This window comes from Talpa europaea (assembly GCF_964194135.1).
Source record: "Talpa europaea genome assembly, chromosome: 7".
Lineage (NCBI taxonomy): Eukaryota > Metazoa > Chordata > Mammalia > Eulipotyphla > Talpidae > Talpa > Talpa europaea.
The window spans coordinates 88,372,385-88,399,069 of NC_140074.1; the positions used below are offsets into that span (position 1 = coordinate 88,372,385).

Sequence of the window (26,685 nt, forward strand, 5' to 3'; positions counted from 1 at the left end):
CTTCCTCTCCCTCCCCAGTGCGGACCTCTGGAGACCAGCTCATTTTTGAGCCACAGGCCATCTAGTCACCCTGAAATTTTTCCCTTCCGAAGCAGAGACCGAGGCTCTGCATAGCACCTCTCAGACACAAGGACTCTGCTTCACACAGCCGAGAGCCTGCAGCAGACGTGGGGCTCGAGTCAGGTTGGATGGGATGGGTAGAGTTTGGTGCATGAGCAAGTCCCGGACACACATGGTGAACACTCCATACGTTCTAGGCATCACTTGTTGTCAGGATTGGCTTGGAAGAGGTAGCTGGGGGTTCAGGTTGGGTTGGGATAGGCCTGGGCATCAGGATGGAGGGCCTGCTGTGGGCGTTGGTGGGGCCAAGGGTGGAGTGACCAGGGTTGAAATGGTTGGGCTGTGTGAGTACGAGTCCTGGAAAGGAGGTGCTGGGACCATTCCCCAGAGCTGGGGTTAACATACCTACTAATTGGCAAGGGATGTCATCGTTAAGGGAACATTGGTGCAGAAGGTTTGATGTCCTGGTGGTTCTAGGGCTGGTGAGCAGAAGCCTGAGTGGAGGGCAGATATCAAAGTTGAGCTGGCTGAACATTCCCTTCTCTTCACTTCCCAGACACAGCCCTCCCATCCCAGGCCACGGGCTCACTAAAAAACTATGAAGATGGTACCAGGTCTCATTCCTGGGCCTCCCTTACCTATTGCCTCCTCATTAATGCTTTCTCCCAACAGCCCCATCTCACAACCCAGATCCCGGGAAAGGCGGGCTGACTCCCAGACCAGGAGAGCAGACTCTTATTTTGCATTAAGCGTCTTCTCAACCTCTACCTTTATACTGCTGGAGGCAGGAAATGGTTAAATACATCCCCCTTTGCCTGCTGCCACCCCACCCCCAACAGATAAGGGGATGATACTGGTGGTTAAAAAAAGTCTTCCAGCTGTCTGGTGACAGTGTTGGGGATGGGCGGGGAGACTCTACGAGCAGCATCATTGTTGTGCTGAGGACTGTGCAGGCTTCCTAGTGGCCGCCAGGGTCTGCCCACCTGGCCTTGAGTCAGAGCTGGAGGTTTGCGGAGGTGGGGCTGGGGGGACCATGCCACCTCAGTCCCCAAAGGCATACATTGCCCCTCGCCCTGTGCCAGGGAGACAGCAGAGAATCTAACATCAGCCTAAATGGTCTCAATATCCACGTCGCCCAGTGAGGACTGGGCTGCCCCAAGATACAGTGAGCTCCCCGCCCTAGGCTTGTAAGCAGGGAGCTACTGGAGAAGGGGCCCAGGGCTGGGCTTGGTCACAGTGAACCAGTTTCAGTACCACTACGGCGGGGGCAGAGAAAGCCACAGAGGACTTTATAAAGGGGAAGCATGAGATTAGTCTATTTCAAAAAGGTCACGATGCAGCTACAGTTGGATGATGGGGCCAGCAGAGCGGTATGTCTCCCCTTCCTCCCCTCCCATCACTCCATTCTTTTTTACGTTATGAAACATATCACGGGGCCTCCCTGGTGGCGCAAGGGGTTAAGCACAGCACTGTGAAGCCATCCAAAAGCCTCTGTGGTACAAGTTGAATCCCTGGCCGGCCAGGGAGCTATCCACAAGGCACAGCTGACCTTTCCTGACTCACCCGCTGCTCCCCTCGGCAGTGTATTTCAGTCAATCTGCCTGTTCTGCTCCCCACTCTGTCTCTGGTGAATCCTCTCACCCCCTCCCCACACCTCAAGCCTGTACCCCAATCCTTGTATGCATAAATAAATAAATCTTTTTTAAAAAAAGGAAACATCATTATCTCCACTGACACCCATGTGCAGGAGTGACTATCCTGGATCACCTGTGGGTCCAATAATGTAATGGAACCACAAAGGTTCTCATGAGAGGAAGCAGAGGGGTCTGAATCAGAAGGTTCGAAGATGCCGCACTGCTGACTTCAGAGGGAAGAAGCGGCCCTGAGTCCGGGAATGCGGGCAGCCTCTGGAAGTAGAAAAGGGCATAGAAGCGGATTCTCCCCACGAGACTGCAAAGCAACACAGTCTGCTGACCCCAGTTTCTCTTTCAGTCAGACCCATTTCAGACTTGTGGCCTCCAAAACTGTAAGATAATAAATGGCTGCGGCTGCAAATCACTAAACTTGAATTTGTTACGGTAGCAATAGCAAACTAACACAATAACCAACTGCCCATGCTCCAGCAGGCACCTCAAGGGGAGAACATTCACTTGTGAGCTTGTGATGTGCCCTGAGCCCGAGCCCCCGCTCCTCCCCAACTGGCTCCATCAGACACCACCTCCCAACACCCAGGCCTGGGAACTCGCTTCATCTTTTCGTTCAACCTCTACATCCAAACCATCAAGAACCTTGTTGGTTCTTCCTCCAACTTCTAACCAGAGAGCATCCCCTCGCTGGCCACGAACCTACCCACCATCTCCAGGGCAACCTCCTACATGTTATTTTGTCTTGTTTTGAAATTTACTCTTGTAATTTATACCAAGTCGCTTGGCTGCTTTTGTAGCCTCCGTGCACTTAGAACAAGGTCCAGAGCCCCACAGGGCTGGTTCCATCTAGCTCCTTCTTTGCTGAGACCTCCCGTCCCCCCTTTGCTCCACGCTCCGGCTCCCCTGGCCTGGCTTCTGTTCCTAAACCATCCCAGCTCCTTCCTTCCCTGAGTCTCCCTCCTTCCTGGGCCCTAGAACCTTCCCCTCCCCAAGGTTGGTTCATTCTCATTCCTTAGTCTCCCTTAACTGTTGCCTTCTCCTTAATGCTTCTCCAACCAGCCCCACCTCAGAACCCAGATACTGCTTCACATCACCCCATTTTATTTCCTTCTCAGAATTCATCACCATCTGATTGTATCCTGTTAACTTATTTTTATGCTTATTATCTGTTTCTACCATTCAACTGTTCATTTCCCAAGAATCCTGTCTGCCTTGCTTACTGTGTTATCTCTAGGGTCTGGAACAATGTCTGGCCCAGAGCAAGAGCTAAGTAACTATTTGTTGACTGACAAGTGAATGACAGCCGGGCAGCAGTGCAGGGGCTAATCTGAGACAGGGCTGAGGGGTGGAGGGCCAGGTGCAGCTGAGCTCTGTGGGCTCTGCAGCTGAGCCCCCAAATTAGGTCACCTCAGGAACCCTCCCTTGCCCCAGACACTCTCTCAGCCTGAGCCTCAGCCTTGGGCCCAGCACCTCATTTCCCACTCTCCCACGAGGATAGGCTCCTCACTGGACTCCACCCCAGGCCACATTTTGGTGGGGTGGATACATCCTGGAGTAGCGCAGCCATCCTCCTTCCTTCAGGCCTTCGCCCAAGCTGTTCCCTCTGCTTGCAATGCCTTCCACCTCCTTCCTTGTAGAGCAGTCATTTTAAACACCCAGTGTTCATGATGGAGTGAGGAAGCCTTCCCCAAACAAGTGACTTGACCTCCTCCAAGCACTTCAGGCAACACTGACCACTGCAGCCCCACTCCCATGCACAGTCTTTGTTCCCACCTAGACTGTGAATTCCCAAGATACTACCATGTACAGCTGCACAGGTTGCACACTGCAAAAGTCAAGGTTGCCATTCATTATCACAATCATGCCATGCTATGACCCAGTTTGAGTTGCTTCTGCTGCCCACTCCTTTAACCTCCCCACCATGGAGAGTGGTCTCTTGACTTATGGGGTCATAAATTGATTGACTGACAAAGTAATTAAACGATAACTGAACCCATAATCAGCTGGCTGCACCAGGGCACATATTACACCTTAAGCTGGGCACAGCCCATCTGTCTTCACCCACCTCCAACCTGTCTCTGACCTCAGAGTCTAGTCCCATGCCTCCCAGGGAAAGGCCTTCTTTATGTTCCACTCCATTCCCCCGCAGCAGCAGAGCCCATGCTACCGCCAGCCCTAGCTGTTGTGTCTGGGGGAGAAACAGCACAAGAGAATGAAGACGTCATCAGCATGGGGAGATGAACCCGTCTTTTTTCTGTGGCCGGGGTGACCAGCCAAGCATTTCCTGCCCTTTGCAACAGACCCGTGGGCTTGGGCGTCATTATCTGCAAAAGAACCCACAAGTGCCTCCCACCACATCCTCCTTCTAAGCACGTTCACACTCGTGAGTCCCCCTCTGCTTCTGCAGGTGTGCAGGGAGATTTTCGTGAGCCCAGTCAGGCTCTTCCCTTACCCCTCAGTGGGCTCAGAGCCTTCTGTTCTGTGGGGCTTCAAACTCCCCACATCCAGTGTCACCTTTCCACTTGGCTTATGAGGGAGGGGGCAGTGAAATGTGTCAGGCCTGGAGCTGGGCAGTCTCTGCTGGTAACCAGTAACTGGGACTGACACCCCAACTTCACCAGTGAAAGGAGCAGTCAGAATGCTCATGCCCTGCACGATTTGGAAAACTGAATGCTGACCACTGCCTGAGACATGATCCAACAACTCCACTGCTGGGCACGTGTCTGGTAAAAGAAATGCACGGTCCAGCCAAAGGAAGTACATGGACGTGCCATTCAGAACAGCCAAGGAATCTGTGCAAACACCTGTGCTCAGCACTGTTCACACAATGGAAAACCCGAGCAGTAAGAATAAGCATTGTTGCCTTGGGCAGAGCCTTGGATGAAATGCCCAGGCTGCAGTTTGAGCAAGAGAAGCCTGACATATGCAGCACACACTGTGCGCCTTGTTTATGAAACGTTCGAGAGCGGGCAAGCTAATCCATGCGAGTGGAGGTGGGAGCAGTGGTTAACTCTTGCCAGGGTTGTGCCTGCAGGTAGCACGAGTGCGCGGGGCGGCAGTGTTTTCTGTCCTTGGCCTGCATGCTGCCTACAAAGGTGGCTCACTCTGAGACCATTCGGCGAGCTACAGGGTCGGGAGATGTACATTTTTTGGTGTGGTCTGTATCAATGAAACCACCAAAACAAAAGAAAGCACAACATATACCAGCCTTTAATTCATCTCCTGCAGCCAACAACTTAACATGCTTCTTACTGCCCCACCCTGCTTTAAACCTTTCTGGCTCCCCAGATCCTCAATGCCTGCATGACAAGGCACACCCCACCTCCCCAGTTACTTCTCACCATGCTCAGCTTTAGCCAACCAGCACGTTCTCAGTTCCCGGCCCTCGCTAAGGTCAGCCCAGGCTTCTGATCAAGCTGTTCTCAGTAGGGATTTCCACCTTCGCTCCTCGCAGTAGTTTCTACTCAATCCAAGCCTCTGTCGATGCACATCCTCTGGTCGAGGGACACACTTGCCTCTGTGTCTCCAAAGTACTCGGGGTGCCTCCACCAGAGCACCTCCTCTTGCCTGAGCACCACATTCCCTGACTTGTCTGTTTCCCTGACAAGCCTGGGAGCAACTTGAGGGTAGGGACTGTGTCTCCTTCACTGTCTCATCCCCTAACTGCTTGGCACTGGGTACCTGCTCTGTAGGGACTTGCTAAATAGCTGAATGAATGACCTGGCCCTGCTCTCACCACTTGCATCTAAAGGTCACTGGTCTCTGCGATGCTTGTGGAAGCCACCCAGCATCAAGGGGTCAGGCCCGCTCAGCTGATGAGGTCATGGTCCAAGTACTGGGGTCTGTGAGGCTTGCCCAGGAGCCCCCACCCTCCACCAAACAGAGCTTCTGCCCTGCTCACCTCAGAGAGATGTGGCACTCTGCTCGGCCAGAAGCCCTGAGCGCCTCCCCAGTGCTGCCCGACGTGCCTGGACCTGGGCTCGTGGCTTATGTGTGCTGGATTTGGATCTTGACCACAGACCAGAAGTAAAGTAGGGGGTGTGGGTGTGGGGAAGGAGCCCACTCAGGCAGGCCGTGAGCATTCTGAGCGACAGAGCAAGCACAGAAAAAGCACAACCACCCTCACCAACAAAAGGGGGAGAGGAGGGATTGCTCTCGATTAAAGGTGCAAACTGAGATCAACAATTAAAGGGGTACCCCTCTCAACTAAGGGGCTGCGAGCCGAAGAGCCAAAGCACAGCTAGACTGGCCTTGCTAAGAAGCAATGTCAGAGGCAACGAAAGTTGTTTCCAAGCAAATCAGTGATTCAAATAGAAATCAGACTTCAAAGGATGGCGTTGCACAAATGCCCAGTTCCCAGAAGATAAGGCTGTAAATAGGGTAAAATTTAACAACTTTCTTCAATACACAGACAACATCAAATAGACACATTAACCGGCACCGCTCCAGGCTTTCTGTACAAAAATCCTTGAAAATGCAAAATTTCTTCCTTGCAGACAGTATGATGCTCTCACTGGATGCAATGCAGACAGCATTCCCAGAGCCCCCTGGACGCTGTATCTGGACCCGAGTCTGCATTCTCTTTTTTCTTTTTTTAAAGATTTATTTATTTATGGTTACAAGAACTGGGATATAGGCCAGAGGTGTGGGAGGGTGAGAGGATCCACCAGAGACAGAATGGGGAGCAGAACAGGCAGATAGACCGAAGTACACTGCTGAGGGGAGCAGCAGGTGAGAGAGGGGAGATCTGCTGCACCATGTGGGCAGCTCCCTAGCCGGGGATCGAACTTGCGTTGCAGAGGCTTCAGACAGCTTCACAGCACTGCTCTCAACCCCTTGTGCCACCAGGGAAGCCCCTTTTCTTTTTTTTTTAAAGATTTATTATTATGCATATGAGAGCTGGGGTGCAGGCCAGAGGTATGAGGGGTGAGAGGATACAGAACAGGCAGATCTACTGAAATACACTGCTAAGGGGAGCAGCAGGCAAGACAAGAGAGGTCTGCTATGCCATGTGGGTCACCTCCCCAGCCGGGGATCAAACTCATGCTGCAGTGGCTGCGGATAGCTTCATAGTGCTGAAACTTATTCCCTTGCACCACCAGGGAGACCCTACACATGTTCTTACTTGTTTATTGCTACCCTCCCCGGGCACAAGGCTTTCCTCTGCTCTGCTCACTGCTGCCCTCACTGCTGGCACACACTGGATGCGCCACATAAATATTTTATAGCATCTATTGAATTCTACAACCAGCCTTTCTCATTGTACAGTATGTTCCAAAAGTTAACCATCCTACTCATTTCACTGCATCCAATGACTCACACTTTACTTCTTCATTCGCTACTCATGGACATTTCTGGTCTTCACTATTCCCAGCAAAGTCACCTTTACATGTGCCTGAGAACTTCTCTAGGGTTGGTGGCTGGGAGTGGAATGGCTGAGTCAAAGGCCATGTGTATCCTCACCTTTATCAGACGCGGCAAAATCGATGTCGAAGGTGGTTATGCCAATGTCCGTTCCCACAGGCTCCTGCTCCACCACATCCTTCCCACTAGCATGTTGTCAGATGTAAAATTTGTTGCTTACCTACTGAATGGCTACGGATGCTATTTTTTTAAATATCAGGTAATGTTTATTGGGCTTTAATTTGGCTAGAAACTGTGCCAAACCCTTTCTATGCCTTGGCTCAGGCAGCCTTTGCAACAGTGCTGGGAGGCAGTTACATCACCCCCCGCGCCTCCCCCTCCATGGGAGAGACGAGCAGCCGGACTGGGGCTTGAGGCCTTGCTGCAAATACAGAGCGAAACCGTCTCAGCCTCACCCGCCGGCCCACGGCCAGCTCTTCACCACCACTCTCTCCTCCTGTTTACCATCTTCAAAAATATTTTTTGACCCTGTCCAAAATTTCTAGATTGAGCATGCATTGTTTTTGTGCATGCTTAATAGACTTTATTTTTAGATGGCTTTTAAGCCACCACCCCAGCAAGGAGGGGAGAGGCCAGGGTGAACAGAAGGGCCAGGGTTGACCAGACTGACCAGTGTTTACCACCTCTCTTCCCCACCTCTCAACCTCTCTCTCCCCTGCAGACCCTTCTGCAAGTGAAAGTAGCACCTCCCCAGACTGTGGGGGTGGAGGGCCAAGGCCTCCTCAGGGGCCTTCTCAGGCTTCCCCAAACACTTGCAATCCTTACAACCCCATGTGCCCACCCTCACTCACCAGGTCTGGTTGGTGCTGGAGTCTTGGTGCAGAAGGGAGCTGAGCACGAAAGGTATTTCCTTGGGTGTCACCCAGTTCCAGGACACATCCACATTGAAGGCCCCCAGGAAAGCCAGGCCTGTGGAGAAGAAAGACACATCTCACAAAAGAGACACCATGGCCGGCCCTTTAACACTGGTTATTCCTCAGGCCCTGCCATGTCATTATCCCAAGTTACAGATGAGAAGAGGAAGACTCCCAAGAATTTTTGGTCCAAGGAAATAGGGCTGGAACACAGGCATATGTGACCCAGTGACCTGATTCTCCTCCTAAAGCAAGTGGTCTCGGCACCCAGGCCCCCTCCTCAGGGAGGATCAGTTGTCTCTCCTGGCAGCACCCCACCACTCCCACCTCCACTGTGCACTTTCTTTACCTGCCACACAGCAGACTCATGTGTCTCATACTGGAATTTAAACGGGCTGGGAGCCACAGGCCGAGGTCTGCACCAACTCCACCTATGTACCCCCACAGTGAACCAAAGGAAAACACATGTCCTCAAAAATACCTGTACAAGAATGTTTGCAGCAGCTTTATTTGTAATAGTGCCAAGCTGGAAACAACTCAAATGCCTACCAAGTGGGACAGAATGAACTACGGAACATCCATACCAGGGACTACAGCTCAGTGTAACAAGGAAGAAACAATCAACAAAGCAAGGTGGGCGAATCACAGGTCACTACACTGAGCACAAGAAGCCTGACATAAGAGTGTCTTCTGTATCATTTCATGTATATGATGTTCTAGAATGAGTGACACCAATCTATAGTAAAAAATATTGCAGGGCACCCCTGGAGGTGTAGGGGTTAAAGGCAGCACTATCAAGCTATCGCCAGCCACTGCAGCATGAGTTTGATCCCCAGCCGGCCAAGTGTTGACTCAAATGGCACAGCAGACCTCTCTTGCCCGTCCACTGTACCCCTCAGCAGTGTATTTCAGTAGATCTGCCTGTTCTGCTTCCCACTCCTCTCTGGTGAATCCTCTCACCCCTCACACCTCTGGCTTACACCCCAGTTCTTGTATGCATAAATAAATAAATCTTTAAAAAATATATTGCAGGGAATGGGGGATAGTTTATTGAGAAGGGACAGGAGGTAATGGGATGGCAGAAATATCCTGTATGTTGATGTGAGCTTGGATTACAAAGGTGTATGCTTTGTCAAAAATCATTCACTTAAGAGAGGAGACTGAGGAAGGAAGGAAGCAGGATGGAGAGCCAGAAGGAGACCTGGAGGAGGCACATGGAGCCAAGAGACACGTAAAGAAACTACACTTGCCTTTTGCTCGTGGACTGGTTGAAACAGATAGTAAAACTACAGTTTGAGAAAGAAGAGCATTTTGGAAGTTCCTGGAAATGACACATAAATGGACTCATCAGATCTGCAACCTTAAAATGCGGCAAAGTGTGTGGATCTTATCAGCAAAAATGAGCCTCGGTCAAATCCCTATAGCTGGGCAAATTTCATTGCCTATCTGCGTTTCCTTTTCTTCATGGAATAAACAAGGATAAAAACAACTACTTCTTAAGATTATTGGGAAATTGAAATGAGCCATTGTGTAAGCAAGTGCCTGAAAATGATCTGTTAGAACTTGTTTCTGCTCTACTCTTCCTTATTTTCTTTCACAGACTTGAATGAAAGTCTTAGTTCACATGTCCTTTCCTTCCTTCCATGGACAGGCTGACGACAATGTTATTCCAAGGAATAGTAGGAATTTAACTTTCTTATTAGTAAAATTTGTGTAGACAGCTCAACGATCTGGGTTACCCCAGATAAAGCTTGGATTTTGGCAGCAAGTATTTGAAGATCATTTGATGAATTAACCTCACTCAAATTCCTATGTGATGTTTCTTACTTGGTTTTTATATAACTCTTCTCTCTGTCCCAACAATCAATAGACTGTTGACAATTACTGAATGTTGAAAGAAAGCAAGCAAGATTGTGAGACACTGTTTAGGACACTGTGGTTATCTCTGCCTTTCACTGTCTTTGATCAATTTTACAACTGTGCACATTGTAGAAAATGAATAATCCAAATGATTCTCATCTATTGCAATATAAATGAAGTGTTCAGTGAATGAAAATAACTAATTCTGCATCTATTTGTAAATTCTTTTCAACAGTCCTTATTGCATATCTATCTGTGGTTCTTTGAATTCTTCTTTGAACTGGTTATTACCTCTTATTGGGTCTCATGAATTAATGCATTAAGTAAAATATTTGATCCATGAAAAAAAAATCATTCACTTAAAATCTGTGCATTTCAACTACACATAAATTTTACCTCAAAAAAAAAGCAAATATTGAACTCTAGTTGTTACACATGTGAAGTGTACTGAGGCCTGCAATTTACTCTGAAATGTCAAAATATAAGACAACCTTGATGGATGGAGATACGTGCACACATGGGAGGACAAACACCCTCTATATATCACATCTATTTGTGTGATGATGCAAATATAACAAAACATTGACAACTATTAATATAAAATCTGTGTGTCCATTGCTTAACTTTTTCAACTTTTCTGTAAGTTTGAGATTTTTCATTAAAATTTTTTGGGGGAAATTGATATTGACAGGTTACTCCTCACTGAGCTGTGTCCGCTCATGACCCAACAAAAGGCTCGGAGAAGGTCTCTCTCCACACAGCACTGCTCGAACTGACCGTGCACAGACAACTTCATTCCTGTTTTAGGAGTATCTCATCATGTAAACACATTACAGACACTGCCCCAGGCTTTCTCTACAAAAATCCTTGAAAATGCAAAATAATTTTTAATGATGAGTGAGATCAAGCTTCTTATTACAAGTTTTTTGCAGCCTATGCATAAACATTACCCATTGTTTTATATATATATATTTATATTTATATTTATATTTATAAATTAGCAAGAGTTTTTTTGTGTAAAGTGTAGAGCTTCTTTGGATCTTGATCTGAACAAACTAAACACCAAAAACACTTGGGCGCCTGTCTGGCGCAAGGGATTAAGTCTCAGTGCTACCAAGCTATATGCAGCTACTGCAACATGAGTTTGATCCCTGGCGAGGGAGGTGACCCACATGGCACCCCAGACCTCTCGTGTCTCACCTGCTGCTCCCCTCAGCAGTGTATTTCAGTAGATCTGCCTGATCTGCTCCCCGCTCTGTCTCCTCTTACCACCCCTCCCCACCTCTGGCCTATACCCCAGTTCTTGCATGCATAAATTAAAACAAACAAACAAACAACAACAAAAAAAAAAAACACTTGGGGGCAGTCAGGGAGATGGGAAGTGGCGAGGGTGACAGAGGAACTACAACTGCCCTGCTTTGGGGCTGAGGGCCCCGTGGCTGTGTATAGAGCACACAGGGCCCTGTGCTTCAGAAGTAGGTGCTGACATATTGAGGAGTGAAATGACAGGATGTTCGGGATTCGCTTTAAAATAACACTTCTGAAACCTTAACATGTGAATGAATCATTCAGCTCTCTCGTTAGAATACAGGTTCTTGTGCTCTTCCCTCCCGTTTTGACCCCTATGGTGAGGGTGCACGGGTGACTTGGTGATGGGAATTTTACCGGGACTACAGCTGAGAGGAGAAAGAAAACATTGTGCAAAAATGAACAATGATGTAAAATATATATAAATAAATAAATTATTAAAAAAAAAGAATACAGATGCTGATCAGCAGCTCCGGGAGTAAGACTAAGCTTGTGCTCCTGGGAGGCTGTCCTCCCCATACCCAATGCTGAGTGGCAAAGCTTTAAAATGCTTGGCAAAAACACAAAAAGGGGGCCTCCCCTAGTGGTGCAGTGGTTGAGCGCTGGGCTGCGAAGCTACCTGCAGCCTCTGCAGCACTGGTTCAATCCCCGGCCCCCAGCAAGGGTCCCACAGGGCGCAACAGACCTCTCCTGCTGCGCCCGCTGCTCCTCTCAGCAGTGTATTTCGTCAGTCTGCCTGTTCTATTCCCTGCTCTGTCTCTGGTGAATTCTCTCACCCCCCCCCCCATGCTTCTGAATGTACCCAGTGCTTTATAAATAAATAAATTAATCTTTAAAAAAAAAGGGACAGTGAAATAAATGCAGCAAGTGTCACAAAATCTGGATAACTATGTCATTCAGGTGACAGGTATATTGGCTTTATAGTTGTTGTTCACTTTTATACATGGTTAGAATTTTGATATTAAAATCAACCTTCCACAGGCACAGAGCAGGCATCGATCCATTATCCCTTCCCCCTTACAGTCTTGTCCAGAATGATTAAAATTACCCAATACACAAACTTCAAAATTATTTTAAAATATGGGCAGCTGAAAAAAAAAAAAGACAAAAGGAAAATGTTAGGAAAAAAAAAAAAAGAAAGTACCATTAAATCAAGAAGGAGGCTAATAGCTAACCTGTATACCAACAAGTGCTAGTACTTTCCATGGTGGGCCCCATTTTGGGCTCTGAACATGCACTGGCACACAGTAGGTGCTTAATATAATTACTTGTTGAATAAATGCATAATAAAAAAAAGCTTTTTGAAACGCAGTGTAAGAATGAAACCAATGCTATATCATTTGGTGTCCAAAAAATGGTGGTGGGGTGGGAGAAGGGTGTGTGGGGAATGCCCCAAGTGTGCTCTGGTAAAGCCGGGGAGAAAAACACTAAGAAAATCAGAAAAAAATCTCCTTGAAGCTTCTCTTAGCAAGAACACTGAATGGGGATGAGTGAGGGTTAGAAAAAATAAAGATACTCAATGAACAAACCCACACCCAAGTTACCCAGAGCTATTATGAGCTGTTGTTAGCGCCCTCCCTGCCATCATGCCCAAGTAGAATGCAGAAAATGCAACCAGACCTTGAGCTCCTCTTCCTTGTTTGGGGGCCACAGACCCCTCTGAGACTCTGAGGACACCATCAGAACTCTCCCCTGGGCTACACAAATCTTACCTTCCCCTGAAGTACTCTGCTCTGAGGTTGCCTTCCCCGCTTCCTCCTCATCACTCCCCTTCTCTGAGGCACCTTCCTGACCCCATAGCTTTTCATCACAATCCGAAATTACCTTGCTGCCTGTTTACTTGATGCCTGTGATGTCCCTACCACCAGATGGGGAGTCCCGTGAGGGCACTGATGCATGTGTCTGCCCTGTTGGCTGGTTCCCAGGGCCTGGCTGGTGAGTGAAGGGGCTCACAGACCCCCTGCAGCCTGCCCACAGCCCTCAAGGTTTCCAAGTGGAGACCCTAGGTGCGGGAGGGGAGTGCTGTGCTCCAGACACGGCGGACAGCACACAAGGAAGGACGGCAGCAGAAATGGGCCCATTTCATGATGAGCCCTGTGTTCTTTGTCAGCCAGTCTGGGGTAAGACAGGAGGTCAGCGAACTGACCAGAAGAAAGCTAAAAAGAACTATGAGTTTATTGCAAGGGATGACTAGAAGTGCTGCTTCCCATTTTAATATCTGTGTAACTGATAAGACAGGCTTTAAGGGCCTCTCTGGTGGTACAGGCGGTTGAGCGCAGCGCTGTGAAGCTGTCTGCAGCCTCTGCAGCGCCAGTTCGATGGTGGCCGGCAGGGGAGATTCCCACATGGCGCAGCAGACCTCTCCTGTCTCACCCACTGCTCCCCTCAGCAGTGTATTTCGTCAGTCTGCCTGTTCTGTTCCCCGCTATGTCTCTGGTGAATCCTCTCACACCCTCCCGCACTTTTGGCCTGTGCCCCGGTTCTTGTATGCATAAATAAATCTCTAAAAAAAAAAAAAAAAAAAAAGACAGGATTTGAAATCCCTGAGACAAGTCTGATTTCCTCGCCTGGGCATTGGGGACACCTTTCTGCTGAGGCCTATGCAACCTCTGCTAAGTCTGCCCCCCAGTATAGTGCACCGCCGCACCCCACTCCCTGAATGCCATCAACACATTTCCTACCTTCAGGCTTCTGCACAAGCAGTTCCCTCTGCCCGACCTGCCTTCCCCACCTCTATCCCACCTGGGCCCATCCTCTGGGCCCTGCTCAGGAGGTGCGCCCTGCCACAGGAGCCAGTCCAGATGCCCAGGCATTACTCACTGCCCCGTCAGCATCCTGTGGTGTCTCTGTCTGGTGCTAACCAAATCCTATCTGGGTTAGAAAGAGCCGCAACTAAGTCTGTCTCCCTCAAAGCGTGATTTGAGTCATCTGTGACACTTTTCCGCCCAAAAGCAAAGCTCAGCTCAGCACGGGGCCAGGCCCAGAAGAGGTGTCTGGAAATGTTATTCAGAGGTTCTGGTCTCCACTGCACTCCCATCCCCACTGTCCTTGAAGTGAGGGATCTTAGGACAAGAGCCCTGAGTGGTGGGGAAGGGGAAATGATAAGTAGAGTCAATCCCATCTATCCTGCTGGAACCCTGCTGTCTTCCACACACCATACTGGGCACTCAGTTTCAAAGAGGGATCAGTTGCTCGTGGCTCATCAGTAAATTATTTGTGTCTGTGGCCCAGTTCTGCCTGATTCCAAAGCCTTTGGCAAAAGCCAGAGGCTCTAGGTGGTTGTAAACAGAGAGCAAGGTCACAAAGGGTCCCCAGAAGCTAGATAGCTCCTCTTGGGCAGGGCCCCCAGCTGTGCTGGCAGCTCACTGAGCTGTAGCAGAGGGCACATTAGAGAGCCAGACAATTAGGTCAACAAGAAACTCCTGTGCAGGCAAACTAGCAGAAGGCCGGGATGGTGCGGGACACCATATTCATAGCTTTCCAAGTCACCAGCTCCAAGCCTGAGAAGCCAACTATTGCCCAGAGTGCACTAGGAGCAGGTCACCTTTCTTAGAAGACTTTTGCCAGGCCCTTGACCTTTTACCTTTGCTTGGGCTGTTCCTAGATCCTTCCCATATCCTACCAAGCCCCAGTGAAAATAGGACAGGCCTCAAAGCAAATTCTTGCCTTGTCATAGTCACTGAAGGACCTTAGTCGTGCCACCTTGCCTCAGTTTCCCCATCTGTTGCATGGGACTGCAGATCAAATGGGGCACAGCCCAGCCCCAGGTCTGATATACTAGAGGCTCTGTGCGTGGGTGCTGATGTTAGAGGGTGCTAACCACAAGGGAGGGTCTGTTGCATTCTTTGTCTTGTGCCTCCTCTCATGCTGTGAGGCAGGATAGCACAGCTGAGCCAGTGTCTGTCACCATACTACCCACAGCTGCCTCCCCAAGCTGTGCCTAGCCACACGGGCCTGCTGAGTCACACCAAGACCCTCCCTTCATCCTGTCAGCCACCACTGTCTTCCCCAAAACTCCGTATCTCCGCATCACACAGGGGATGGCACAAGTTCATAGCTATTCCCACTTGAGCAAACTGAGGGCTGGGGTTTGCCCGAATTTATCCAAGGAGCAGGCTATAGAACTGGGACTAGACTTGGGTGTCCTGACTCTCAGCCCAGAACACCCAGAGCATGCCTCAGAGCAGCCATCCCAGGGAGCAGCTCACCCTCGGCTCACCGACCTCATCCCCAGACCTCAGCACCCAAGCCTCACCCTTCGGACCACCCGGTAACAATGCCCAGCATTGCATTAGCATTAGCTAAGTGCTGGTGGATTTTCTGGTTTTCCTCCTAAGTATTATCATGAAGGTCTCCTCCTCCTCATGCCCAGCTGTCCCGGACCCTGGCCTCTCAGCTTCTTTTTTTTCCAGAGCTCCACATTCCATACAACATGGAGTCTCACCGCCACCACCCTCTCCACACCTGCTGCAGCTTCCCACCGCCTCCGGGCCAGGGCCAAGCTCCCTCAGCCTCACTCTCCAGGCCCTCCACACTTCCCACAGCCCGTCTACCTCTCCAGCCTGCCCCCACACACACCCTGTGAGCACACCTCCTGCAGAAGCCTGGAGACACGGGCTCCCGCAGGACCCGCTCTCCTACCCACAAGCATGGCACTTCTCTGACACGTTGCCTCTGCCTGGAATGCTCTGTCCCCACCCCCCACGTGAGACCCGAAGGCACCCTCAGTGGGCCCTGGGGTGGGTCTTGAGGGGTCAGGCGTGTGTGTACAGTCTCCTTTCTCTTCGCACAGGGGCCAAAGACAGGGCGAAGTGCCCTCATTCCCAGGGGTGTCCAGGGACAGGCAGCGTCAGCACAGACAGCCTTCTGCTCCCCCACTAACCTCTCCCTGCAACTTCCTAGTCAGACTCCTCCTGCCCAACTGTCCCGTCTCACCCCCATACTGCACTTGTTGAAGACCCTCCCGTCCTCATGGCTGCCTCAGACACCATGGTTTTCCACCCCATGTACACACTGGTTCAGGGCTGTGCCCAGGCAGAGCGGGCCTGGTGCCCTCCCACTCCCCTGTAGGAGCCCAGCCTCAGCCTCAAGAGGTAGACAGCAAAGCAGGCCCTGGACTTCTGGCTCCTTCCTCATCACTGCCACCCTTCATAGGAGGGATGTAGCCTCCCTTTCTGAGACCCAGGGAGAAGTGAGTTACCATCCTGACAGAATGGGTCATGGGTGAAGACTGACATGGGGACAGCACGCCATTTGGTAGGAGGAACAGGTGGGGTTTCAGTGTGTCTATAATCAGGCTGGACTCTAAACCTCCCCTAGACAACTGATTCACCTCATCTGCTCCCACAGATGACAAGTGAGTATCACAACAGGTGGCCTGGAAAGGGTGGAAGGTGAGGTCAGGCCAAGAACAGTTCTAGATTCTCTCCAGTCTAGGGAGATCCAACCAGGCACAGGATCAGGACACTGTGCCTGGGGTGTCTGGGGCGTTCCTCCCACTCTCCGCATATCTCTTTGTCACTTTCTTCTCTCTCCAGCCCTTAGTCTCACTTCCTCCAGGAAGCTCTCCAGGACTTAGACGCAGGACCTCACCATCTGAAGCAGGACTGACACAGTTTCATTTCTCCCACTCAGACTGGAGCTGCTGGGCCCCTACTTTCACCCCCTCCCCACAGCCCAGCCAGCATCTCCCTGCAAACCAGCTCCATCTTGTTCTCTGTTATACATCAGCTTGGGAAGCGCTAAGCCTCAAAAGGCATTTAACAAAAGTCATCTGCTGCTGGGCCTCCCTGGTGGTGCAAGGGGTTAAACACCACACTGTGAAGCAATCCGCAGCTTCTGAAGCACAAGTTAGATCCCCAGCCGGCCAGGGAGCAACCCGCATGGCGCAGCAGACCTCTCCTCACTCGTCTGTAGCTCACCTCAGCAGTGTACTTCGGTCAATCTGCCTGTTCGTTCCCCACTCTGTCTCTGGTGGGGACATCACCCCCCGCATCTTTGGCCTGTACCCCAGCTCTTATATGCATAAATAAATAAATAAATCTTTAAAAAAAAAGTCATCTGCTGAAAGACGCTGGGGTAATGGCTGGTCATTACAGGGGTCACAGGAGACACAGAAGGAGCCAGAGTGACACCATAATTAGTAGCTCAGGCTAGGGGATTGGGGGAGCTGGGAGGCAGGCCAGAGGCTGGGCTTGCTTACACCCCTGGATAGCCATGTTCCCCGTCTCTCTGGGTCTCAGTCGCTTCCACTCTGTGGAAGGAGTACACCTGAGTCTAATCTGAGCATCTTTTCCCAACATTCTTAGTGACAGGGAAGCAAAACCATAAGCCATAAAAAGTGTGACTCTTTCTACACCATATATGTAGTTGAAAGATGAAAGTCTGAACTTTAGCTTTGACCTTTCCATGAGGAGTATTTTGATGGCTTTGAAATACCAAGTATTAAAATGCATCCAAAAAGGCATGCTTTGCTGATGTTCCAGCCACGTCTGGCCTGCTCTTGGGTGACCCTGTGGTGAATGCTGGTCCCCAGCCCCCTCCTGGCACCAGCTCAGTGCTCAGACACTGGTGTTCACCTGCTGGCCCTGGTCCTTCCTTCAGGAGATTCCAGGCCCCAGGAGCCTTGAAACTACACCTGTCTGATGCCCATCTCACTGTTTTGTTAAGAGTCTGACCAGGGCAGGCAGGGGACCCAGAGAAGCACGCCCAGATCGCTCGGCAGGAGCACCCCAACAGTCTCCTGGGACTCGCTGTGCTCAACTCGTCCCTGGATCAGTGGGCACCGAAGCAGGTTCATGGCTTGACTTGCCCCAAGTGGTTTCTCACGCCCCCCACATTCTCACACTGGCCTTAACATAGGGGACAGGAAGCCAGTCCCCCAAAGCCTTCACCCTCTACCACACAGACACACGCCCCCAGTCTCGTCAACACTTTTTCACCGGGTTTTCGCCCTCATCGGCTAAGGCCGTCTTTAATAGAAGGGTGCAGCAGGTGTGGGTGATCAGCCTCTTCACCCTGAGAACAAACAGCCCAGACCTGAGGAACTGCCCAGGGTGGTGCCACAGGGAGAAGGCCCAGGTGGGGCAGGAAGGCTGGAGAAGAAACAGGGTGGCAACGCTCTGCAGTCTGAAACCACAGGCGAGCCTGGGGATCTGACCCCTACCTCCAAGAATACTTCCCCAGGCCTTTCCCACTTTCTCTGACCTCTGGCCCTGACTGAGCCCATCAGAAAGACAAAAACAAAGCTGTGCCAAAGGAATAGCAGCCCCTTGGGGCAGTAGGCGAGGCTGACTTACTGGTCACGCAGAGCAGAGTGTGGAAGATCCACATCATCGCTGGAGTAGAGGCAGTGGCGGGGGCCACAGCCAGTTCAGCTTCCCCTCAGCTCTAACGGCAGGCAGGAGGCGGGGACTGAGGCATAGTCAGAAAAGGGCTTAGATACCCAGCCACTTCCAAGTAGAAAGACCGTCCCACTTGATACACAGCTGGCTGCCTGGCCTCCTCGGCAGGTATGGGCCAGGACTGGGAGCTTAGAGACAACCATCAGCCAGCTCCACTACCCTCACTTTGAAGGCATGGAGAGCCAGGCTTTGGGCTGGGAACATAGTTCTGGGTGTTGTCGGCAGATGTTTGAGGTGCAGGAGCAGCTTTAATCCAGCTGTTGTCTATCATCCATGTGAGTCCCCCACCACTGCCCCAGAATCTGCCACCAATCATCTCAGTTCAGCGCCCAGCCCAGAATTGTTGGTGGGGTTGCCTTTGAGTGGGGTTCCCACTTTCAGAGTGCCCCCACTGCTAGAAATGGGGTTCCTGCACCTGGCTGTGCATTCAAGGGCCCAGGTGCACACCCCACACATTAACTGAAATCACGGCCTCAATTCAGCTTTGGCTTTGTCTCTTCAAAACCTGGCTACATTAAATTACCATGCTATCGGAGCCTATTTGATTGAGCTCCGACCTACCAGAAAAGCAAAAGTAAAATTCCATATATCCTTCAGGGCACCTTTGATGTAACCCAGTATCCAAGAGAATGCATTGCTAAGTATGCAGTCACACTTAAATACTAACTTCACCGTTTGTCAAATTTTCCATGTGACAAATTTTGTCTCAGAAGGCAGCCTCTCCTGCACCCCTCCCCAGGTTGTTGGAAGTCCAGCCGATCTCTGCGATGATGTTCTGGATCTGCACTGTCCAGCATGGTAGCCACCAGTCACATGTGGCTACTGAGCCCTTGAAATGTCACCCACCAGTGCAACTGAAGAACTGAATTTGAAATTTTATTTAATTTTAATTTACAATGCAAAAACCAGATTCTGTGTCTCAGGTGAATGTCTGCATCCCTAGGGAGAGCGCTTTGAAGCATTAATATGTGCTACTACATGGCAGACAATGGTGTTCTTAATGACTACATGAAAATCAAGTTTATTTTGTTTCTTACGTTGAAAGCTTGCTTGCTCAGTTTTATAATGATTTGATGACATTTAAAACATTTTTGCATTGTCTGTTTCGATCTGACAAAGTATCTATGGCTGGTATGATCACTCCCTGATTTACACAGTTGAGTAGAGATTACAATTCACCATTTGTACTTCAGCTGTACACCATCCAACAGAGAAAACAGCTAAAAGAGGCAAATTCCAGGTCTGATGATTTACTTGCCAGACCATGAAGACCATCCCAAATGGCTTTTAACCTGTCAGAGGCAGGACAGACGGCCTGTCTTCCCATCGCTCCAGCATGTGAGCTCTCCTCCCCCACACTTGTTCAGGTTCCAGGGGCAGTTGGCAGGGGCTCCTTTGCCCAACAAAGGCCCAGAGAGAGATGAGAATGACCCAAGGCTAGAGCCCAGGACTGCAGCTCAATCAAGATTTCTGAGAAGCGAGACTTCAGTTTGGAGTATGAACTTCAGGACACCTCAGGAGGCCAAGCGAAGTTGATGACTGGGTGCTGGACTGGGCGCAGGGTCACTTTCTGCATCTTGAAGGCTTCCAGAATGCTGACTCATCCCGCATCCATCTGAAATGTATTCATCCAAGCCCGTCGGTGCCAGCATGGCACACCCCGAATCATGCACATACAGGGGCCCTTCAAGCCCTTCTGACATAACTGCTTTCCTCACAAACCCAAGCATAAGGTGCCAAGGGCAGTCAGGCCGTGTTGTGTAGCGCTCCCATTCCCAGCATCAGCGCAAGGCTGGGCATGCAGCAAGAGCATATGTATCCAAAGGAGTGTGAGAATGGCTTCCTAATGCATTCTACTTTGAACAAGTGTTAAGGAGCCCAGCTGAGGGGTTTCCCACAACATAACTAGACTGACTCTTCCAAAGGTGTCAAGGTAATAAAAGACAAAGAAAGGCTAAGGGATTGTTCCAGAGTAAAGGAAATTAAAGATAATTAAATGTGCTGTTGATCCTGGATTGGATCCTAGACCAGGAAATAAATTGCCTTAAAAAAATTATTGGAAAAAGAAATTTTATAACTATGTGTTAACAGATGTTAGCCAGACTTACTGGGGTGATAAAGGCACAATATATACAAATGTCAGTTCATTATGTTGTATACCGGAAACTAATATTATATGTCCATGATACCACAATAAAAATAGATAAATGAACACATTATTGGGACAGCTGACAAAACTGAATCAGGAACTACAGAGTAGAAAAAAAATCACACATTTCCTCAATTTGTTAATTATACCACGGTCATGTAAGAGAAGGTTCGTTGTTTTTGCTTTTTTAGCAAATCTATCTTTAGGAGGTAAAGGGATATAACTGGAATAGTTCGTGGTTCAGACTGAGGGGAAGAAGTGGGGAGGGAAGGGAGGAGGGACAGAATGAACAATAAAATGTTTTTTGTTCTACCCCTGAAACTGTTCTGTAATTTTGAAATTATTTCAAATGCAGTAAGTTTAAAAGGTCACATGACAGAGAAGACCTGTTCAGCAGGAGGTAAAAAGGATTGTCTTTACGAATCAAAAGCACCAACACATGCATTTGACAGACAGGTGGGCACCATTGTCACCACCCGCCTCACAGGCTCCACACACAGGTTTTTAATTACCCACTTGCCTTCCGAGTCCCAGGAAGCTGGGAAGAGGGGGTTGGGAAAAAGGAATTTAGGAGAGAGAGGACAATTCTGCGACAAGAGAGGAGGACTGCAGTCGTGGGCAGAGCAGGGGGAGACCAAAGAGCAGCGGCATCACCACCACCAACTGAGCCTCAGGAGGGAGCGCCAGACCCAGCGGCCTGCCATGCGAGCCCTCTTCTGATCCCCAGAGTCACCCTACCGGGTCACTCCAGTTTCACAGACTAAGAAAGTGAAGGCGTCTTCCCCAGGCCACGTGGCTAGTGATGCCAGAGTGAGAAACTGACACAGAAACAGGACTCTGAACACTATAAACCCTACTGTCTTCACATCGGTGGTCTGAATCCCTCCCAGTTTGACACCTTTTAAAGAGCAGAGACCTAATTTTACAAACATATCAGGATCCTTATTTACTGAACGGTATGGAAGGAACTGTGTCACTCCCCACCCCCCAAATTCACAGTGGAAGCTGTAGCCCCCAATGTGACTACATTTAGAGATAGGACTTTAAGAGATAATTAAGATCATAAAGGTTTTGGTGGCCTTAGAAGAGGAAGAGTACAATGTCTCCATGTGCCACACCAAAGAAAGGATTGTGTGCACAAGCAAGATGACTGTCTGCAAGCCAGGAAGAGCTCCCACCAGAACCCAACCACGCTGGCTCTCAGATCCTGGACTTCTACTCTGCAGATTGTGAAAAAATACATTTCTGTTGTTTAAGCTGCACAATCCATGGTATTTTGTTATAGCAACCTAAGGAGACTAATACTCCTGAAAAATCTCCCAAATAAAACCGGTTTGTGTATGTGTGTGTGTGCGCTGGGGAGGGGAGTGCAGAGGGAGGGAGAAGACTTCTGTCCTTTCAGATCGGAGACACTGGGGGAGGGAGTGTTACACTAGGTCACAGGCACAAGTGCAAGGGCTCAGGCCTCTTGCTTGACCCCCCTCCTTCCTGTCCATCCTACACTACAGATGCTTCTTGAGAAAGTACAGTGAAGATCCTAGAACTCACAGCAGCAAGAGAAAGAAACCTGGAGTCATCCCAATTAAGCCCTTCATTTGACAGACAGGGAAACTGAGGCTCAGAGAGGTGAAAGGACTTGCTCGGTCCTCACAGTCGGTATGTGAGACAGAATGAGTCTACAGGGTTCCATCCCATCTGACTCTCCAAGACACTCTCCATGAGCGAAAGTGCTGCTTCCTGCTCACAAGCTCTCTGAGAAACCCCTACCAATGAGACGTGAGGATACATCAGTGTTAAACACGACAACCCTGGAAGGAATGGGAAGGCCTGCCTCCTCTCCTGCCAACGCTGTGGGCCTCTTGTCCTCACTAAAACACACTGATCCAGGCTGACAGTTAACTAAAGAGCCAGCTACTGAAGAATCTGTCATCTGAAGAGGGCCTCCAGAATGGGGGAATGACTTAGGTAGGTTAAATACCACCCATGCTCTAGAGTTATTTATAGCACAGCAAAATCCCACTTTAATGCCTCACAACCATTTGAAATAGGCTTTTGAGTCAGCATTTCCTTAATTGCTCCAAGGAACATCCAAGTTCTGTGAAATGTTCACAGTTTCATTTAAAAATAAAAAGCTACAGTATTTTTCTTTTCTAAGATTTATTTTATAAACATGTAAGAAAAGTTTTAGATTACTGTTGGTCAGATGATGCAGTGACAATCTTCTCTGAAGCAAGTGTGCTATTCTCATGCTTCTCAAAAACATTCTGTCCTTTTAATTCTGAAAAGAAAAAAATGGTTTAACTGCCTCATAGGCAGTTCTCATCTACTTGTTATATAAGATTTAAAAGCAAATACTAATACATCAAGCTTATTTGTGCAGCAATTAATCTGTAAGTCATGATTTGCTGTTAACTTCAATCCAAATTGCCTGTTAGCATTTCACCAAAACTTTAAAATGCTCCATGCGAGAACTGGAATGCTGCTTTAAACAGAAGAGTTGCTGCTGGGAAGGTTTCTTTTCACCTTCTTTGGGCAGCCCTCACTTTCCTCACCAACAGGACAAGAGTCTAAGAAATGGCTCAGTCATCCTCATATCTACCTTCTGGCTTTCGTTCTTCTTTTCCCAGGGCAGGTGAATGCTTCCTAAAAAAAATATACTGGACTACCTACACGATACTTAAGCAAATTCTTCATAGCATGGGTAAGCCTTAGCTCAGACATAGGCAAATCATCACAATTTTAATTTCATGGAGGTCAAGTTGAGATTGTTTTTCTCTTATAAGCAGTTTGCACATTTCTGAATAATCTTCTGTTTGAATCTGATGGGCTGAGCTAGAGTTAGATTAGCCTGCAGACAAAGTTGTCAGAGCTGGGCTGGGTAACCACAATCCATTCATTTTCTGAACACCCTGTAGGCACTGCTCACTTGGAACTAGCCTGGTGGGAGGGTACAGAGATAACAGGAAGACACCTGCTCATTAGGAGCTCACAGGCTAGAAGGAAAATAAAATATGAAAATGAACTATTGGGAGTACAAAGCAGAAAAATGAGGACTGGCCTGAAAGAGAACCCTTGAGGCCTTGGAGTGGAGATGTTCTGTGGCCGGGGGGTTATACACTTGTCACACATTCATGGAGAAGCTGGCTGGTGCCAGGCACAGTCCTAGAACTGGGGAAGCCCCCGTGAACAAGCCAGACATGGTCCCTGCTCTCAGAGCTTACAGTCTAGCAAGAAGACAAAGGAGAAACAGGGAATTACATCCAGGGTACAGGGCTGCTGGCACAGGGGTATGGATACAGAGATTTGGCATTATACACACATTTTACTGAGGCAAACATAACGGTATTTATCTGAAAGAAAATTTCTAAAAAAAGACAAGGAAAAAGGAAAAGCCATTCCACCTGCACCTCCACTCACTGAGCAGACAGGCAGATGGCCCTGTGGTAAGCTTATGGCTCTGCTACTCCAGTGGCCTCAGCTCCCAAGGGTCTCTTCAAAGTTAGCTGCTTAACTGAGTGTTATTCCAACACTTAAAATAAGTGTTTTTTCACATACCATGGCTCTAAAGGCAGTCCAACCACTTTACCTGGTACCCAACCAAAGAAATCATGATTGCAACCCACAAGGGTAGGAAACAACTAGGCTGGACTACAGCATGCTGGTCTTCAACATGGCATCTTCCTCATGGTTTCCTAGAGGAATTCTGATTACACCCCAATTTTATGTTACTCTGGAGTAAGCTGACATTACTGTGAAACACATAGCAAGGTTGATAACCTGGCTCTGGAAGTCAGGAGTAACATCCTAGAGAAGTCTGAGTCCTTGAGGATGAGGTGAAACAGGCAAGGCTGAGGAGGGCTGGGGAGAGGACCAGGGAAGTGTGTCAGGAGTGGGAGGAAGAGCACTGAGCACAGTCTAGAACAGTGGTGAGATCCAGACAGGTCCAGAGAACCAGTGGGCAGACAGCAAGGATGGGTAAACAGGCCAGAGATACTGCTAGACACTAGACCTTGATCAGCCTGTGAGCTATCAGAGTTCAGAATTTATTCCAAAGACAATAGTGAAGTTTGGGAGGGGTTTTAAACACAGGAATAAGAAAATTCTCCCTGAAGCACATGAAAAAATGCCCAACATCATTAGTCATCAGAGAAATGCAAATCAAAATCACAATGAGTTATCACACCAGAAATTAACAAATGTTAACGAGGATGTGGAAAAACTGGAACCCTCATAGATTGCTGGGGAGAATGAAAAATGATGCCGTCACCTGGGAACATAGTTTGGCAGAATTTCAAAAGGTTCAAGATAGAGTCACCTTTGACCAAGCAATGCCACTTCTAGGTAAATAGCCCAAGAGCAACAAAAACCCATGTCCACCCAAAAACTGGTCCATGGATATTCAGGATAGTGTTGTTTATATTTTTAAAAAAAAAAACCATAAAAAATAACCCAGATGTCCACTAACAGGTAGATGGATAAAGTGTGTTTTATCCATATAAAGGAATATTATTCACTTGATTCAAAAAGAAATGAAGTATTGACACATGCCACAACATGGATGGCCCTCAAAGACATGCTGAATGAAAGAAGTCAGTCACAAACAGTCACAAAGTGTACGATTCCATTTATACAAAATGTTCAGAGATAGAAAGTAGTTAATGGTTGCCTGAGGGGGAGGGAGAGGCAGGGGAATAGGGAGTGACTGCTAATGGTCCAGGGTTTCTTCTTGGTGATGAAAATGTTCTAAAATTGACTATGGTGTCGGTTGCACAACTCTATGAATAGACTAGAAGCCAATGAAAGGTACACTTTAAAGGGGTGATCTATATACTACATAAATTGTATCTCAATAAACAACAACAAAAGTTTATCCTGGTTGCCATGTGCAGAATGGAGGCGAGACAGGGAAGAGACCAGTAAGAAGGTTACTACAGGGATGGAGGAGAAGACATTGGTTGAACTTAGGGGAGGTTTCTCTGGGATCAGACTACAGAAGGCTAGGGGAGGAGAATTTACATCTTGTGGCAAGCTTCACAAGTTCTCCAGGGTAATTGCTACCTCTCCCAAGAGAGAGAGTGGGAAACAGAAATGAGGTATCTGTAATTATTATCAAGCAGCAAAAAACGTATTTTAAAATTTCATGTTCCTTGTAAGAACACAGAAAAGTAGGTAGCCCTGCTGCCCACATGCACGAGGAAGGCCCAGGGGGAAAGCATAGCAGGCCATCTGCCAAGGACAAACCTGACTCTCCTTCCTCACCCCAAATGCTAAAGACAGGCCCATGGCACTCAGGGTACACCTAAGCAACTGCAAGATCTGAACATGTGAATATAGGCTGGAGAGTGAGACAGGCTAAGACTAAAAACTTTAGGAAATATCTTTAAATCTTTAAAGATACTTTTCTGGGTTCTGTGTGTTTTTGAGAATTGTGAAAAGGTCACTGAAGTGAGTATTTTTCGTGGTTATATTAAAGACCCAGGTTTAACTACCTACCACCACCATCCTTCCAGAAAGTCTTCCCTGATCTCTAGCCAGAGGCTGCTGAGAGTTACAAGACCATGGGACAGACGTGCCTGAACCGGTGGGAAAGGGTCACCACTGGGGAAGCCTGAGAAGGGGCATTTTCTGAACATAGCAGAGAGCATGTAAGTTGGGACCTTGGTCACAAAGACACGCTAGCAAACTCAGAGATTACAATGGGGTGGGCTAAGTACCCTCGGCTGTTTCTTTGATGCTTTCCCCACCCGCAACAGAAACTAGTGTCAGCAGCCCACCGCTGTCCTAGCTTTGGGGAGAGGAGAGTAATACTGAGAGGCACCAACAAAAAGCAGAGGCTCTGGTACCAGCCCATACATTTGTTAAATAACTAAACTGAGGCCCAGGCTCAAGGAGCAGAGCAAGGGGTTGGCATTCAGGTGTCTGACTCTCAGGCCTGTGCACCTCTCACTCTGCCAACTCCCCAAACCCAGACTCCCCCTCAA

General features: G+C 48.8%; 1 protein-coding gene across 1 annotated transcript in view; it reads right to left on the bottom strand.

Annotated features, from left to right (window-relative positions):
- The window catches only part of ITGAE (integrin subunit alpha E), a gene marked incomplete at both ends in the record, with an annotated part of 84,410 nt that overhangs the window by 56,554 nt on the left and 1,171 nt on the right, over nucleotides 1-26,685 (bottom strand). Inside the window, 2 exons of the mRNA XM_084237890.1 lie at nucleotides 466-554; nucleotides 7,922-8,039. Coding sequence (XP_084094016.1) covers nucleotides 466-554; nucleotides 7,922-8,039 — 207 coding nt within the window. The remainder of the gene's footprint in view (nucleotides 1-465; nucleotides 555-7,921; nucleotides 8,040-26,685) is intronic.